Source organism: Podarcis cretensis (genome assembly GCF_951804945.1).
Source record: "Podarcis cretensis genome assembly, chromosome: 6".
NCBI classification, from domain to species: Eukaryota; Metazoa; Chordata; class Lepidosauria; order Squamata; family Lacertidae; genus Podarcis; species Podarcis cretensis.
The window spans coordinates 52,904,481-52,923,392 of NC_137175.1; the positions used below are offsets into that span (position 1 = coordinate 52,904,481).

The 18,912-nt window shown below is 40.4% G+C and overlaps 1 protein-coding gene and 1 long non-coding RNA gene across 19 annotated transcripts; one reads left to right on the top strand and one right to left on the bottom strand.

Moving 5' to 3' along the window:
• The first annotated feature begins 2 nt into the window (after positions 1-2).
• ARMH1 (armadillo like helical domain containing 1) lies at positions 3-17,597 on the top strand. 17 transcript variants are annotated; one of them, XM_079980424.1, is made up of 14 exons: positions 32-280; positions 587-637; positions 4,292-4,318; positions 4,932-5,153; positions 5,566-5,634; positions 6,455-6,621; positions 8,181-8,377; positions 9,447-9,531; positions 10,444-10,566; positions 11,312-11,384; positions 12,417-12,546; positions 13,566-13,643; positions 15,098-15,212; positions 17,153-17,597. In XM_079980424.1, exons 4-14 carry the CDS (start codon positions 4,948-4,950, stop codon positions 17,215-17,217), a joined length of 1,308 nt encoding a protein of 435 aa, XP_079836550.1. In that variant the 5' UTR covers positions 32-280; positions 587-637; positions 4,292-4,318; positions 4,932-4,947; the 3' UTR covers positions 17,218-17,597. The 17 variants fall into 17 exon arrangements, with proteins under 17 accessions (XP_079836552.1, XP_079836550.1, XP_079836551.1 ...); XM_079980425.1 differs by having other exon boundaries at positions 590-637; XM_079980426.1 differs by lacking the exons at positions 32-280; positions 4,292-4,318 and adding an exon at positions 3-25.
• LOC307218349 lies at positions 982-13,555 on the bottom strand. 2 transcript variants are annotated; one of them, XR_013839933.1, is made up of 3 exons: positions 13,365-13,555; positions 6,776-6,885; positions 982-4,294 (listed from the first exon to the last, which is right to left on the bottom strand). It is a non-coding gene; the product is annotated as an uncharacterized lncRNA (long non-coding RNA). The 2 variants fall into 2 exon arrangements; XR_013839934.1 differs by having other exon boundaries at positions 4,241-4,294; positions 6,835-6,885.
• Positions 17,598-18,912: the final 1,315 nt, after the last annotated feature.

Genomic DNA, 18,912 nt, shown 5'->3' on the forward strand with positions numbered 1-18,912 from the left:
CCGCTCCGTGACCCCCACTTCGCCGGTAACCGGAATGCTGCTTAGCAACGCAGCGGCCTTAGCAACCGAGCGGCCACCCCTTTGCATATGCAGTACTGTATAAATACAAATACACACACACACACACTCCCCGTTTTCGTCAAAAACAAAACAAAACCGAGCTGGGCTTCCTCGTTGACAGGTTTGCCAGAGGGTCCCCGCTGGAAGTTTTGAAGCAGCCCAGGAAAGAAGGAGCAGTGGAGGCTAGGGCAGTCTGTATATGGCAAGAGCAGAACGAGGGGTGTGTAGGGAATTGCGAAGGCTTCGAGACTGAGAGGGTGGTGGGCAGAGACCACGAACTGAGAAGCTAGAATTCAAGCCTGGGTCTCTGAACGAGGAGAGAAAGGCACTGGACACTTTGCTGCATTATTCGTTTATTCTGCACCTCAAATTCCAAAGCTGAGCTCCAGCAGAAAATCAGGGTGGGAGAAAACAAGCCCCACCCCACTCCGCAAGAACATATTTCTGGGGATGCAAAGAAGTTTTGCATTTTGTTGTTTATGTTTGCCCTGGCAGGGTTATCATTTGTTTTGTTTTGTTTTCCTAGCAGGATTCCTGTGACTTTAACAACTGCATGATGGAGTAGTTCAGACACTTGGTGAGTTGAACCTTAATGTCTTTCTGCAGGAAACTCATCACAAATCTGAACTACAATGGACAGCAATTTTTAGCTCACAGCTTATCTAAATTTTAGGTTCTAGAGCCTACAGTATATTGTTTTTGCCAAGCACATCACTATGAAGGATTCTTGATTGGGTTGTTTTCATTATGCCTATTTTTGAATGGGTTAAGATGATTCTAATACCAGGCAGAAAGGATCTCCTTTGGGGAGTACTGTAATATAATTAGTTCTTTCAGGGAAGAAGAGTTAGAACACATTCCCAACCATTCCTACTTAAGAGTAAGTTCATTGAATCCAACGGAGCTTACTGCCAGGTAAGTGAAATTATGATTGCAGCCTTAGTTACTGGGAAAGATTTTAACACTGTGTGTATCAGATGTGAAAAAACAGAGAAATCAAAGGGATATCTTCTAAAATGATTTTAATTAGGTAACTAGGCCACTTGATATATGAAGAAGTTACTGTCCTTTGGCTAAAGTATGTGCTTTTTACTTTATGTCCTACAATTCATCAGGCATATTGATTGTACACTTCTGCTTCCATAGAGCGTTGGAGAAACTGAGATTGGACTCCACTACATGGTTGGATCACTCTGTCTATTGGATCTTTAGTTTATATAAATAGATAGTTAGTGATTATGTGTATTTATTAACACTTCCAGGATCTTTATAAACTTGACATCTCATGAGAAATAGGAAAAACCCACAAATTTCAATAACTTTTTGAGACATGATATATATGACCAAGCCCATAAGAAATATTTTTAAGGTGGAGGAATTTTAAAAGCTTAAGTTGTTAGAAATTAACAAATTGCAAAAGATACTACTGGGACAGGTTCCTTCACTCAAGATGGGAGCCGGATAACATAATCAATATTCTGAGTGTTTAGAAGTTTCTGTTTTCTGATACTAAAGAATATATAAAAGCTTAAAAAGGACTGGTAGTTTTCCATTAGAATTCTGTGAGCACTTCTCAGAAGAACTTGTACCACATTTAACTCCATTGTTTAACAATATACTGAGGTGCCCAAGGTTGAAACTCCTGATATATGTAGGGAGGTGATATTAGTAGTTATCCAAAAGCATTTTGCCCCTTGGGGCAATCCTGTTCATATATTAGATGTGAAAATGTTCATATATTAGATGTGAAATGGAAGGATTAATTATACTCTTATACATTTACACACCCTATATTTAAAGCATATTTATACCACTTTAACAGCCATGGTTTCTCCCAAAGAATCATGGAAACTGGAGCTTACCCTTAAGTGAATACAGTTCCTAAGATTCTTTGCGAAAGCCTTATGCTTTAAATGAATCAAATGCTGTGATTATGACCCATAATCAGGTTGTGAATATCATTCAGTTTCATGAAATGCCCAAAATCCTAATCATTTTTCTCTGGATATGGACAGTACATTGGATTGCTTGAAAAAGATTGCCTTAAAAGGCTTTCAAATAAAATGAATTTTAGGGAATGTTTTGTATGGGCCTTTGGACTGAGAAGGAGCATTAAATCATGTTGCTTTTCTGTGAGGGGTCCGTAGCCACTGCTCTGAAAGAGATTAAACAGGTTTGCTCTTCCTGCGGACAATACTAGGTTGTTTTTGAAGAACCTGCTGCAGTTCTTGCCTGCTCTGCTCAATAACCTAAGAATGTACAGTATTATTCAACCTTTAAATCACCTTAGACAAATTGGAACAGTGGAAGGAATTCAAAGTCATGCTAAAACAAAAGTTCCATCAGCACAAACATTTTTGCTTGCCTGATGGAAATACCTCTCCTCTCCATGCTGTTCTGGGCGTTCTCCTGGCACCTCCCCAAGCTAATTTGTGGGGATGCACAGGGGAGGAGAGGAAGAAAAGTCCCATTGCTTAGTTAAATCCAGCCCTTTAATACCCAAGGTAAAAAAAGAAATAGTATTTTGCATTGAAAGAAAATGTGTGGGTTCAGTGGCAGTGTTTAAGGCTCCAGATTACAAATAAGCTTAAAGACCTGAAGAATGGAAGTTTTGCTTTTATACTGTTCAACATTAAGGATGCTGTACATATTTTGAATGGCTGTTAAGGTCTCTCTTAAGGGATGTACAGCAACACTAAAATGGCAGTGTTTCCTAAAGTGTTAGATCTGTTTCAGATTGTGCTTATGGTTCCATTAAAGTGGTTAACAGCTTGGCAAAAATATTATATGGCAAGGCAAGAAGCCAAGGATTGCTAGATTTACTATGCATTAGCCAGTTAAGCATGGTGGGCTTCCTGTTCTGGATTTCACATTGGATTGCTATGCTGCTGAGTTTTGTGATTTCATTAGTTTGGTACAAGTGCCAGAAAACAAATATTGGAAGAAGATGGAAAACAAAGGGATACCCAATTACTCAGGTACTGTGGTAGGTTTTTCTTTCTAAATATAGACTTAAAACCTGGCAGCATTATATCCCTGACTTCATATGGGAGAAATGGAAAGAAAGGTTACCTCAGATATCTCCCCTCTTACTTTTTAAAAATCCTCCATAGCAACTGTGTTTGTAGCACTCAAATGTATACCCAATTGGCATCTTGGATAAATAGGCAGTTTCTGTTTGTGGCTCACGATATCCTTGTACACTAATTCAAATGTCTACAAATAAAAAGGCTGGTGAGAGAGAGAGCTCTTGAAAATACTTTCTACAGAATTAAGTGCTTTTGTCATTTAACAATATGTACACATGGCAGATTTCTCATGTTCTGAGTTCAGCACTTGAACAGGTATGTTTTTACCTCACTGACATCCAGAACATATCTGTGCAGATGGCAAACTTGTGCCAGTCTCAATCTTTTCCAACTCAATCCAGAAGGCAATTGTGGGCTGAAGTCCCTATGTGTCTGGATTGCAGAAGATAGATGTGGAACATATAATACCTTTTGAGAGTTTCTCTGTGGCTGTGCCTTTAAAAATGCATTTTCCTTTGTTGGAAGCCTGAATCTCTTTGTGTCAACTGTGAATAAAGGTAAACATATTCACAGTAGGTGGTGCCATTGAATCTTCAAATAAGAACATGATGTGGCCATGCAGCCTTCTCCCCTGTGACTGACTTCTGTGTATCAAGTGCTGCAGCCAAGTAGATGAAGATTTATCTTTAGCAGTCAAAGGACTCATTGCTTCCTAGAAAAAGGAGGGAATATATGCCCCCATAAAAATATGGAGATGTTAATTTAGAATCAAACTAGCCATTGTTTCAGTTGGAAAGTTCTTTTAACTAGATCAGTGTAGAGGACACAGGTGCACAATATGGAGCTATAATTTATAGTGAATGTCCCAAGATGAAAAACAACTTCTGCCAAAACGCAAATATCAGCTACAAGGCTCACAAGTAAGATTTCACAAATATTCTGTAAATCAAGTGAATGAGACTCATGTTTCACTTCTTCCTCTGAAAGGCTGCTACAGCTGTTCCCTTGTCAGTGCTAACATTTGTTATGGCTAATAACACTTTCAATCACAACTATTTGAGGAAAATTGATTTATTTAGAACCTTCTCTCCTGTGCTGAAAATACTCTGCCAAGGACAAAAGCTCCTGCAAACCACAGGTTGTTAATTCCCTGATGGATTCCTATGCATGTCTCAGCACTGCTTCTTTATACATTTTTGAAGGGGCTGTAAAGAAAAAAAATGAAATAGGTAAGCTCTTCTTTATATTTAATGTTGCCTTTATCATAGCAATTCTGTAGATGTTACCCCTCAAATTTTTGTATGTGAATCAAATTTGAGTTTCATGTGCTGTCTATAGGATAAATAAGATTAGTGGGGCAGTGCTGACATAACTTCCAAGATGTCTGTGTTGAGTTTTTGCCTTTCAGACCGACCTACAGAATCCATTTTAATTAGCCACTTTACCAAATGCCAAAATTTGGTAACTACAGAATGACACTGCTTGTTAAGCCTACATTACTGAAATACTTGTTAGTACCTTGACAAAACAAACTAGGCTTTAATATGGTTCAAACTATGGTTTAAAACAAGCATGGTGACTTGCTTTAAATTACAATTTTAATGTGAGATACAAGGTGTGCCAGTGTCAAAGTTAGGCATAGGCAAACTCGGCCTTCCAGATGCTTTGAGACTACAACTCCCATCATCCCTGACCACTGGTCCCGTTAGCTGGGGATGATGGGAGTTGTACTGAAACATCTGGAGGGCCAAGTTTGCCTATGCCTGCTCAAAGTAGATGGGGCTGGTGTATTCTCTGATCTCACAAATGCATAGGTCTAAGGTTCTCTTCTCTTCTCAACAGAAGGACACAACCAGTCATGACTTCCATAAAGGAGCAGGCAGCCATCAGCAGATTAATAAGTTTTCTACAGGAATGGGACAGTGCTGGCAAAATTGCTCGAAGCCACATTCTAGAAAATTTTATGCTAACCAACCAAGGCAAGACAGGTCCAGAACTGGAAATAGAATTCTCTCAAGGAGCCAGTTTGTTTCTCGCCCGTCTAACTGCTTGGCTCAGGTTGACGTATCCTCTTCCTTGGAGATCTCTTGTTAAAGTGTAACAAGAGCCAAAAAAGAAAGCAATAATTTCTCCATTAAAATTACCAGAATTGGCTACATATTGGCTTGATAAATTATATTTATTTTTATACCAGTTATTAGTATAAATTGCACCAACTTTTGCTATTTTTAGGGCAATTGTGCTCCAGTTATGGTAGCAGAATTTAATAATCCTGGACTCTGACTTTTCCTGCAATATTGCCCAATGTCTTAAGTTCACAGAAAACTTTGCAAGTCCTACTTCAGACATGTCATTCCTCTAAATAAAGTATGAACTCCTGCAAAAGGGCTGAGGTGGGTAGGGAGAAAATCAGATTCAGCTGAGGTTTAGTGTGCCAGAATGTATTTAATTTAAAGCCTTCACAAACTCACAATAGTTACATGTATGGAACGTGCCTAGAGCAACAATTGAAGTCCATTGGCATCTTCCTATCAGCTGCAAGTGGGTAAGTAAAAAATGTACCATTTCTATATTTGGATAGGATCCTGAGGTTTTTAGCACATTATGTTGGTGTGAAAGAGGTAGTGAGAACGTGGTGTTTGGGAAAATGTAATCGTATTATCAAAGAGATTGGCAAATATAAAAAGCTCTGCTTTCTGTGGCTTGGTGCTTCTTTGTCTGTTGCCTAAATAACCATTTTATCAAACATGAAATCATGTAACTTGCACACTGGCATGGCTTCAGGAATAAAAACTACTACAGCAACAACCATAGGGAATGTTCTTGGATGAAGCATTCCTATAATCTCCTTGGCTGAGATACCAGGTTGTAAGTGTTGGATTTGGGAATACCTATGCCCAGTTCTTTCGAGGTTACCAGCATGAGTCTGACCAAGCTGCGGGGGGCAGCGGAGGACAGGAGTGCCTGGCGTTCTCTGGTCCATGGGGTCACGAAGAGTCGGACACGACTAAACGACTAAACAACAACAACAACATGCCCAGTTCTGTACATGGAGAATATGGTCAAAGTTTTCTTCCCCCATAAGAAAACTGGAATTGCTTTAGTTCATCAGCTTGCATTCCTGTAAAGAATGGAATACTAGTGAATGACTGAAGTGCAAAGTCTTTCCCTTGGCAGCTCTGCTGCTTTAGTAAAGGGGTTACTAAAGTGGTGTTTAGGAAGAGAAGCAGTGGAGCTGCCAATTACTTTGCCTATGAAAAGAAACGTAACTGTTAATAAGTGTGAAATAATAACTGAAATCATATTATGCAATCTTGTTGCAAATAGACTTTAGATCTGTTGCTTTCTTCTCCACATTTTTTCAGCCAGCGATACATTATTGAATTCCTGGAAGTTGGTGGTATCCTCACATTGCTGGAAATACTTGGGCTCAACCAACTGAAAGAGGAGGACAAAAGGGAGTCCATAAAGCTTCTTCAGTTAGTAGCAAGATCTGGCAGGAAGTTCAAAGAGATTATTTGTGAAAGCTATGGTAAGGCAGATTGTGACAAATGAGATGTACTGCCAGATATTTAAGTGAAGTGGTTTTCTGACCTCAGGGTTTTCCCCACAGAGCTCAGCTTATTCTTTCCACCCCAGTGAATACCGATGATAGAAAAGAGTTGCTTTCTTCTTCAGTATCTCACCTGTCACAGGTTCATCAATAAAAGGGCATGGAAACATTTGATTCTCACAAGGATCTTACTTTGTAGTGTTTTCCTTTCATTGCAGTATATAGCAGCCAGGATATTTCTACCTGTAGAAGACGAATAGATCTCTGAAACATCAGCATATTAATATCTCTGTAAAGTTTCCTTTCTTGGATAGAGTAGGATGAAGTGTTTTAACTACAGTATTAAAAATTAGTGTATGGGGAGTTAAACGCAAATAAATTCAGCTAGGCAGGAATATAAACTTTTTTTAGTATCTACCATAAAGTGACAGTGGATGCTTGTTTACTGCATTGCTCCACTGAAATGGATGAGTGTGATATATGTCCATCCCAGTCCAGCAAGGGAAAGCTGTATGTGAAAAGTACACTGTAAATGGGGATGCAGATTTTGCATCTGGATGTGCATTCACATAGGAGTGCTCAATGAATCTCATTTAACTGGTTGAATATGGCTTTTCATGCAAATCTGAAGCTACATCCAAATTCAGAGCCAGTCATTGCTGCCCATAACTAGTTGTGTGAGCTTGAACTATATTGATTAGATTGGATTTATATTCTGCATTATCTCACTGGCTCAAAGCAGCTTACAGTGGCTTTCCCCCTAAACCTTAATAGTCCTGTCCCCTAAGCTCCCACTTCCTACTTGCTGCAAGCCATATATGAGAGAGGCGCTCTCTCTCTCTCTCTCTCTCTCTCTCTCTCTCTCGTGTTTACCCAGAAGTGAATCCCACTGAGTCCAATTTGGCTTACTCCCAAGAATACAAAGTGCATGTTTAACAATTGTAACCTTAGACCAGCACAATTTCAAAAACAAGGATTGATTGAAACAGGGATTAAATCAACTGAATAAGGAGGCTATTTATTATTTATTTATTCATTTGCCCTAAAGTCTACAGAATTTTTACATAAATGGGCAAATACTTGAAAACTCAAAGTCTGAAAACCATTGCATATTTTAGTTAGTGTGAGGTGCAATGGCTTCACTCCACTTTGTTTTCAGTTGTAGACTCTGAAGGTATATGGAAAACAGGATTTACTTGAAGATAGCCCTGTACATTGATCCAAAATTTTCCATACATGATACCATTTGAGAAACCCATTTAGTGATTAAATAGATGTGATGTTAAGTGTGGCTTTACATAAATCACACACATTTTAAGAATTGCAAATAGCAATTGGTTACAATCATGTTCACTATTAGAGTGATTGCCTGCCAATGGTACTCTGCATATTTATCAATGTATAATAAGGGTGTCCTTTGTTACTTACAAAATACTTGTATTAAAACTTACATATTATTTAAATACAAGCTAAAACATGGGGCTGCTTAGCTGAGACTTTCTAGCCTGCGTGTTCAGAAAGCTTTTTTTCCTTTATAGGTGTACGATCAATTGCTGAGTTTTTTGCCACCTGCAAGTCAGAAGAGACTCAAGAGCAAGTACAGATTCTTCTGGATGCTTTAGGCCATGGCAACCCCAAATACCAGAATCAAGTGTACAAAGGGCTGATTGCTCTTCTAAAGTGCACCTCTCCAAAAGCCCAGCAACTGTCCCTACAAACATTGAGGACAATACAGGTGAGCAACAAGATGGAGTGGGGGGGGGGAAGGCATGGGGTTGCAATCTTTGTTTCATTCACTATATGGTACTTCTTCCCATCATCTGTTACAGACAACATGCATTTTTTCCTCAGGGGCATCTGTGTTTCTAGCCAGTGCAGGGTCTACAAACTGCACATATATATTGCTATTAACAGTTAAATGGATCTAAGTGCCAAATACCATGCCAAAGGAACCAACTATATTGGGCAAGAAAGGCTAACAGATCTGACCTGAGTTTGATAATTGAAGTATAAGTAATGGAGATATAAGTAACCCAAATACATTGCCTTAAAATACAATGTTTGTAATTGTATTTAAATAGGTTTAAAGGGAGTTTCTTTTAAAAAATTACTGAAATCCTATTCTGCCCCCATGTCTAAAATCTGAAATAGTACCCCTGAAAATATGTGGGTTTTTTAGCTAAGAACTGTCAGCTGTAGAACACACCACCCCAATTATGGCTAGATCTAGAAGTTTGGGGACACATAGAACTTATTGACACCTCCCTTAACCATTCTAGCTAATGATTATTTCTAATTAATGCACTTATAAAACTGATTGGTATAACAGAGTGAAGAAAGAGTGGTCTCCCTAAATACTGCCCTTGCATCTTTATGGTTCATTGCAGCATGTTGTCTGATCTCACCTGGGTGAGAGTTCACATTACTGCATTAGAGAAGTTGTTTTTTTGTTCATTTTACAGCTCTTGCACCCCACGTTGTTTATATCAGCACAGCTTTAATTTGCAACAGGGAACTTCAATCAGTTACAGCAATCTTCCTTTTACATTATTACAAAATGAATTGTCTCCCCTCAGAGTGTTTCATGTATATGCTAAAATATCGTCTGACGTGCTCCTAAAAGGGATTTGGATCACCAGGTCAAAATATAATCTTTTGTCTGCTTGATCATGCTGAAGATTTGGGTAGCCCAGCTCTTCCTTGTGATCTCTTGATTGTGACCTATATTTTTCATGCTTGTTCTGTATTAGAGCATACTAAGACGGGGTCTCAAATATTCTTCTCTTGCTCGTTTACTTTGGCAGACAATTGTGGGAGATGCCCATCCAAGTATTGTGGACTCAGTGCTTAGTGTGCTCCGTTCTCTGCACCTGGAGGTGCAATATGAGGGTAAGATGACTCTATGCACTCACCTCCACTTTTGAAGCCAACCCTCAAATTGTTGAGTCCAGGTGACTACCACATACTGAAATTGAAAATCAGTTTTAAAATAATGCACCAGTGAGCCAAATGTCTATAGGAAGGGAAGAACCCTAATAACTAAGCCATTCATGAAAAAGCAAATTTTATGTGAGGTACAGCACAAGGTAGCCTACTTACAAGGCATACTGGTCTTTGGCTGGTGCCAAAGCTGGGTGAATCCAGTGTGTGTTCTAATTTGCATGGAAGCTACCACAATTTTCTTTTTTAATGCTATATTTGCTTCAAAACAGATAACTTACAAATTCCCAAGTAGCATAAACATCATGTCTTCAAAGCAGGTGACTCACTGGCCTTTATTCCATACAGTTAAGCTGTGTGGTTAGTGCTACCAATTTTTTTTTAAACTAGTCTACTCATTTTATGAAAGAACCAACAGACGGTGCCTTTACGGAGGGATTGAAGTATTTAGGAACTTGAGAACTGCACAATTAACGTGCTATATTGCCCAGTGCATTAACAAACCCACTTTAAAAAAATATGAGTGTTCTTTGTCCTATAACTGCCATATAAACGTAAGAAGGACCTGCTGGATAAGGCCAGTGGCCCATCTAGTCCAGTATCCCATTCTCAGTGGCAGCCAGCAGCCTATGGAAAGCCCAAAAGCAGGACCTGTGCTCTCCCCACCTATGATTCCCAGTAACTGGTAAACACACTGGAACAAATGATTAACAAAGACTGGACATAGTTGAACCACCTTTTAGGCTTTGTGTAGGCAAATTATTCCCCAAGAAAAACTGAGGCTTGCTCTGTGCAACAGGAGCTACCTTACTACTGTTACTCTGTGACAAAGCACCCACTTTAGTATCTTCCTTCTTCTAGCGATTCAACTAATCAAGGACCTCATGGCATATGATGTGCGGCCAGCTTTGCTAAAAGGACTGGTTGCATTGCTAAAGCCATCAAGACAGGAGACTGCCAAAATGCAAGCCAGAATCCTGGAAGGTGAGATCCACAAATGCTGCCATTTGGACCCACTTATGAAGATGTTCCCCACTTCTACATCTCCTTCCCTATCTCTAGAGTATATTAGTCTAAGGCTGTGTTCACATTCTCGTTTACTGTGCACTCACTGCATTTCCGGTTTTTGTGTTCACAAGATGTTAGCCAAAATGCATGTTTACTGTACTTCATACTACTGTTTGGTGCATTGTTTCTCAAAAAAGCTTCACACCGATTGGAGTTATTAAGCTGTTCCCAATTTGTCTCCACCCTTGTATGAACATCTCTGCATAGGGTAAAGATATTCCTGCCTGTCAACATTCTCTGGTGCATATAGAAAAAGGAACAAATTGAAGCTGTGCAGATGTAAACAGCTTGGGGTGCAAGAGCTATGAAATGCACTGAAAAAACAACTTCACTGCTCTCTAAGGCAGTATTGTGAACACACACTTACTGTAGCATTAATATTCTTCATGTGTTGAGAAGGGAAGGCATATATTTTAACAACTAAAGTCCATCCTCTGTTCCTTTTCTTTTATCATGGGGCCCAACCTCTTTCCTCATTCATACCTGAAAACCTATATCAAGTTCCAAGTTTGCTCAGAGCGGGACTGTAGGGGTATGGAATGAGAACCCATTGTGATAGAACAGAAATTCATCTCAATCACCAACTGGAGCAGGGAGGGCTGCAGGCAAACATTGACTATGAGACACAGTACCTGACTCCTACATTGTTTCCTACATACAGAAGCTGGTACATTACACCTGATGGAGTCCTTGCCAGCATATATTCAGCAAGCTGCCGCTGCCAAAGCCATTGGGTAAGAGATTATGATGGGTTACTGGAACCAGTTGCCAACACAGAGGCAAACTGTGAAACACGCTTAGCCCAGTTTTGGGTAGGCCACAGATGCAAACTAGAAAACACCTCACTTACTGTGTGAAAACAGCTATCAGTCCATAGTCCAGACTGGCAGATTATATACACCCATTTCACCTGCTACTCAGATGGAGGCAATAGGGCACTGTTTTATATATTTTTAATTGATGGTGTTAGCTATATGTTTTAATCATACTATGATATCTACTTGCTGCATTTTGTTCCAACAACCTCAAAGTAGCAATTTTAGTCTCTTAACATAGCACACTGGCTAAGAGTGACTTGCATTGCCCAAGGCCAGCAAGTAACCAAGCATATCTATTTGAAACCCTCCCCACCCCCATCCAAACATTACTACAAAATGGCTTTCAAGGGTTGAAGTTGAATCCATGCCTTCTGCTTCTTGATGCAACATTAGACAGCCAGCATCACATCCAGTCCCTTAAAACACATTCAGAACTAGAATACCTATATAATCCAGCCACTATCCTCTTACCTTTTAGAGTTTATAATATCAGCTAGAATAGTCAGGTTATCAATGGAGCTATACATAAAATATCCTCTGAATATACAGCTCCTCTCTAATCATTTTACGGTTATCATCTTCAGCACTAGACGAAGTATTTGCTGCTTAGCCAAATTCATGTCACCATCCACCTTACTATGCTTAACACCATAACAACTCATTCAATACAACAGATTTGCCCAGTCAGCTTATTTTCTTGGCAGCGTGTGCCTTTAACAACTGTTGCAGAAATCCAACAGTGCAACAGGAAAGCTGAACCTATTTGATGTCTCCTATTACTATTGGATGTCTCACTGTCAACCAGCTGGTAAAGGGCACAGAACAACCTAGATCTCTCTGGCTTGTAAATTAGTGGGATGCTCCCTCTGCTCTTAAACCCCCTTCCCCCTCTCTTATCTGTTTATTGAAAACATTTTTATCCCACTCTTCAAACACTCAACTTTGCAGAATTCTGGCCCAAGACTCCAGAGATGTGGCTGAGGAGCTGGTCTTCTTGAGAGTGGTGCATGGTCTCATGTGTGCCATGGGCAACAAAGATCACACTAATTGCCAGAGGCAGGCCAGCATTACCCTAGAGGCAAGTGACTTTGTTGAAAAGGATGGAACTGGGCATAGATGTCTATTGTCACCTTTTCAAAGCTCTCTAACTGAAGGGGTTGTTTCGGTGGGTGGAATGGATGGATTGGATGAGATAAAACGTTAGTCAGTGGATTAAGCACTAAAGAATACAAAGATCAGACTATGACAGGAGTAAGTAAGGGTTTCTTAGAATTTAACATGCATGGCTTGTAGATGTTGGAAGCATGGGAGCAGAAACTGCCTGTATATTTAAGCCAAAATATACAGAAGTATTTTAAAACTGTTTCTAATATATTTTAATGCCCTGGGATCTTAGGGTGAAGGGCGGGTAATTAATAAACTAATACTACTAGAGAACTTTTAAAGTCTCAGTTGTGCTGGGAAATTATGGTTGAGGCTAGAGCTTTGGAAAGGGATAACGGCAGCCCCCCACTAAAGATTCTGAGTGATGAAGACCAGAACAATAAATACTAATGAAACCTGGATAGTAAATATTAGATTGCAGAGTTTTATACTCCTGTAGCTTACAAAGGGCTGCATCCAACATTATACAGTCAAACATCGGATCCCGAACACCTGTGTTTTGGAATGTTTTGACTACCAAACTCCGAAAACCCAGAAGTAAATGCTCCGGTTTTCAAACGCTTTTCAGAAGCCAAACATCCAACGTAGCTTCTGCTTGAGTGCAGAAAGCTCCTGCAACCAATCGGAAGCTGCACCTTGATTGTCAGACATTTCGGAAGCCAAACGTTCGACAACTGAGGTTTGACTGTACAAGCTAAGTTTCACTTGTGCAATGGAGTCCTGTTTCCTCACCTCTCTGCATTCAAAATTTGCTCCAGAGTATACCCAACCCTCTGGAGTCTGGAGAGTTTAAGGATGCATCATGGGCTGGAGAGGAGGGAGCAGTTATGTTAACTCAAGCAGAGGTCTGCTGCACAAACAGAAAAGCAGAGTTAGATACAACCCAAGGATTATTCTTATTTTCCCTATGAATTAAATTGTATTCCCCTGCAGCATTTTGTAAGGATGTTCATAGTGGTGGAGAATCAAACCCGGAGCGCCATGGGAGAAAAATTGTTCGAGCTCTTTATGGTATGTCTTGTCTAGCCTCTGTACTAAGGTTATGGGACTCAGATATGAGATGTTTTATTTGCCAAAAGCAACAGTGAGATTTAAGACAAAACACCTGAAATCCCAAACCACTTTTCTGAATTGTTTAGAAGTCTTGTCTTCCCCCAGCAACTATAGTAAGAATCACTATCTTCTGTGGCATAGCCAGTGTAGACAAGATCTTCAGTAACTGTTAAATTCAAATGAATGCTTTAAGAGAGCCAGAGTTCAGAAAGGGTAGTGGTATCTGCTTACTACTTCTGCCATTGTAAAAGCTGCTTTCTGTTTACCAGGTTTCTCTTATCCTCTTATCTTAAACCACTTAGAAACCTATTTTAAGAGCATTAAGCAGTATTTAAATTAATAACAATCTTGAAGAGGAGGAACATAGAAAGTGGCACAGTAGAGGGAAAGCACAGCTCTAGACCTTTTTTTCAGAATAAGGCCAAGAACATCATCTGCCAGAGTAATTGCAGAGTAACACTGCTGCCTCCAGCATATGACTGTGGTGATGAGGCTTTCCAATTTGCTTATGACAGATTAACCAAAAAAGTCTGAGAATGAAGAAAATAATCAAGCGGAGGCCTAAAATACTTAACTTGCCTCTTTAAACCACAACACCATCCGATGCAATATTCCAGCCTTCTTTCCGTACTGTGATTCATCTTCCTAGCAATTTTTGCTTTTCCATTCCTAAGTAAACATATTCAGCTATATTTCTCAATTTCTGTAAAAGTTGTTCTGAACATTGGATTGGCAGATTTTGAAAGAAATTAATTTGGGAAGCCTGCATATTTTAAAGTGTGGATTTACTAGTAAAGCTAATTCTAATACAGCCTCTGTCTTCATAGCTGCTTTTGAAGGTTATAATAACCAACCACCTACAATTATTGAATGATGTTTTATACGAGGTCTCAAAACTATTTACAATAAATATTTTTTATTTTTCTAAACATTAAAACACAAGGCATTAGTACAGCAGCACTAAAGTCCAGATTGAGCAACTGCAACAATATAATTAAAGCTGCCCCCTATGTCAAAGAATAAAAATGATATTCCCTGGTGGCAAAATGATAATAAAATTGTCATCAGGTGTGCCTTTCTGGAGAGAGCATTTTAAAAAGATGGTGAACTATTACAGAGTAGGCCCATTCATCTTTCTTCTAAATTTTCCAAATATCCAATTTCAATCAAAAGCCAGGCAGCCATTAGTCCTTTAGGTAATTAAAAAATTCCAAGAAGTTCACTGTTCAGATACAGTCATCCTAGCCTTTGAGTGAAGAGACATGTAGAGACAACTCCATTAGAGTGGCTCTTGTTTCAAGGAAGAGATGCCAATGAACCATCAGGAATTGCCCTCCATTTATTTCCAGCCCTGAACCTTGGAAAGTTCCTGCTTTTCAATAAAGTGCCTGTCTTACCTTTCTTCCCTCTAGCAAGATGCTACAAACTTGTACCTGAATATGGATGCTGTGCAGGCTGTTATCCTGGCCACCAATATAGTCAATATTCCGGAATATATTTTGGCTCAGGCAAAAATGGATATTCCAGGTATGTTGGGCACAGTAGTGGACAAAATAACTTTGGAATATGTAGATACCTCCTTAATGCTAAAAAAAAGGGGGAGGGAAGGGAAATAATGGGATGACATATTGTGTAGGCAGGTTGTGAATAAGTACAAAAATATGAAATGGGACAAATTAGTTCACAACAGTATAAACAAGAAGGGTCTTATGTTAATTCAACAAATCCAGAGGGGACAGAAATTACATATGAAATCTGTAGAGAGAAATGCTAGTTAGATGACAAGAAAAAAAGTACTGTGTCTACTCTTGAGAGCGATGTGCATGTTGGCATGCAACCCTTTGAGGGCTGGCAAAGCCTCAGTGTGGCTCTCAAGCAAAAAATGTTAGCCACCCCTGTATTATGCATTTATAATCTTTACGGCTTCGCTTGTGCATACTGCATTTTATTTTATGGAAACTGCCATGTGAGGATGCTTAGCCTGGAGGCGGTTGGAGGATGGATGGCGGCTAACAGATTGAGGTTGAATCCTGACAAGACAGAAGTACTGTTTTGGGGGGACAGGGGGCGGGCAGGTGTGGAGGACTCCCTGGTCCTGAATAGGGTAACTGTGCCCCCTGAAGGACCAGGTGCGCAGCCTGGGAGTCATTTTGGACTCACAGCTGACCATGGAAGCACAGGTCAAATCTGTGTCCAGGGCAGCTGTCTACCAACTCCACCTGGTACGCAGGCTGAGACCCTACCTGCCTGCGGACTGTCTTGCCAGAGTGGTGCATGCTCTAGTTATCTCCCGCTTGGACTACTGCAATGTGCTCTACGTGGGGCTACCTTTGAAGGTGACTCGGAAACTACAACTAATCCAGAATGCGGCAGCTAGACTGGTGACTGGGGGCAGCCGCCGAGACCACATAACACCGGTCTTGAAAGACCTACATTGGCTCTCAGTACGTTTCCGAGCACAATTCAAAGTGCTGGTGTTGACCTTTAAAGCCCTAAATGGCCTCGGCCCAGTATACCTGAAGGAGCGTCTCCAGCCCCATCATTCTGCCTGGACGCTGAGGTCCAGCGCCGAGGGCCTTCTGGCGGTTCCCTCATTGCGAGAAGCAAAGCTACAGGGAACCAGGCAGAGGGCCTTCTCGGTAGTGGCGCCCGCCCTGTGGAACGCCCTCCCATCAGATGTCAAAGCGATAAACAACTACCTGACATTCAGAAGACATCTTAAGGCAGCCCTGTTCAGGGAAGTTTTTTAATGTGTGATATTTTAGTGTTTTTTGGTTTCTATGGAAGCCGCCCAGAGTGGCTGGGGAAACCCAGCCAGATGGGCGGGGTACAAATAATAAATAGAATAGATAGATAGATAAAAGGCAGCTTACCAGTACTTTAAGTAAATACAGTGGGGTACCTTGGGTTACAAATGCTTCAGGTTACAAACACTTCGGGTTACAAACTCCACTAACCCAGTAGTAGTACCTCAGATTGAGAACTTTGCCCCAGGATGAAAATGGAAATCACGCAGCGATGGTGCGGCAGCAGCGGGAGGCCCCATTAGCGAAAGAGCACCTCAGGTTAAGAACAGTTTCGGGTTAAGAACAGACCTCCAGAACGAACTAAGTTCGTAACCCGAGGTACCACTGTATCTTGTTTGTATAACAGCACAGTGGTACCTTAGTTCCCGAACTCAATCCATTCTGGAAGTCCGTTCGACTTCCAAAACATTCAAAAACCAAGGCACGGCTTCTCATTGGCCCTGGAAACAATGCCGACAGCCAAAACGGATGTTCAGCTTCCAAAAAACATTTGCAAACCAGAACACTTACTTCCAGGTTTGCGGCATTTGGGAGCTGATTTGTTCATCAACTAAGTTTTTTGGGAACCAAGATACCACTGTATTTAAAAAATAAGCTACCATACTTGGTACTGAAGTAATGAACTGAGTTATATTTCTTGAACTCTTTTTCCTCCCTCAGAGAGAAACTCAACTGCAGAAGATGAACAGGAACAGCCGTCTCAAAATAGAGAGTTGCTGCTTTAGTTAGTGACCTCTCAATTGTCCTCATTTATTGGGCTGTTGTTCATTTTCATCTATTTTTTTCATGCATTCTGTTTCAGGCCCTACTACCCATCCCCATGAGAAAAAGATGCAAAGCTCCAAGTGCCTTATGACAGGTGACTTTGAGTCCCTGTCCCCCTCCCTTTTCTCAAATCTGAAATCTACTTAGTTTGGTTATCAACCACCAGACACATCAATTGCTCTAATTGTTCTTCAACAGCTGCCTTTGCAACAACATAACCATAGACTAACTTGTGTCATACTTATGAAAATAAAGAATAATCCCTTGTACAGCCACTTTGAGTTCTGAGGAGGAGACAGGATATCTATGTAATAAATAAAAACAGTACTGAACAACTAAATTTAAGTCTCTGTGATCATACATACCAGACACAAGACTTCACTCCAATTTGCAGGTTCAACTGAAACTGAAATAAATGAACATACAGAAGATACATGGGCATCTGGTTAGCCATTGTGAGAACAGAATGCTTGGCCTTATCTAGCAGGCTGCTCTGCTCTTACACCGTGAACTCTAAATCCCCTTGCCAACTTATTTTTGTGCAGACAGAATGAACCCTAATGTAGTAGAGCATCCAGAAGTCTACCATAAGACCCACTGTTCTTTTCTTGAGAAATATTATTAAAGGCAAAACATTTACATGATTTGCAAGCCAAAAACAGAAACTGCCATTCTCTAGCAGCGCTACTGGGAAAGCAGCAATGGCTTCTCTAGTTATGCATTCAGCAATATAAACACTCTCTTGAATACTTCATAGCTTTACAGATATATAAAGGGATTTTTGAAGTAATACAGCTCTTTAAGAGAAATTAAGGAGCAATAGTATGCTTAAGCCCACTGATTTCAGATACGGTTTTGTATAGGATTTGGCTGCTCTTTTCCTGAAGTGTACTTTAGCACAATGGATAGTATGTATGCTTACAGATCAGGCCTATCTACTTCATAGAGATGGAGATAAAATGTTGAAACTTCATATCAGTTGTTTCCCAACTCCTAGCTCTCTTCTCTTGGAAAGCATGCTATGCCATTAGCATCTCCTTAGCCACTTTGTATGCCTTAGATTTTAGGAATCAATTAACACTTGCATGCAGTAATGACACCCTAAATTCACTTTATAATTGGCAATGCCAGCAGACAAAATTAGCATCATTTGAAAGCTACACTGATTGTTGTTGTTGTTGTTTAGTCGTTTAGTCGTGTCCGACTCTTCGTGACCCCATGGACCAGAGAACGCCAGGCACTCCTGTCCTCCACTGCCCCCCGCAGCTTGGTCAGACTCATGCTGGTAACCTCGAAAACACTATCCAACCATCTCGTCCTCTGTCGCCCCCTTCTCCTTGTGCCCTCCATCTTTCCCAACATCAGGGTCTTCTCCAGGGAGTCTTCTCTTCTCATGAGGTGGCCAAAGTACTGGAGCCTCAGCTTCACAATCTGTCCTTCCAGTGAGCACTCAGGGCTGATTTCCTTCAGAATGGAGAGGTTTGATCTTCTTGCAGTCCATGGGACTCTCAAGAGTCTCCTCCAGCACCATAATTCAAAAGCATCAATATATCAGACTTTTCCTCATAGGGTGTAAGCACATACCGTATATAAATAAACACACACACACACACACACACACTTGTTTAACACTTTGGGGAAGGATACTGAAGCAT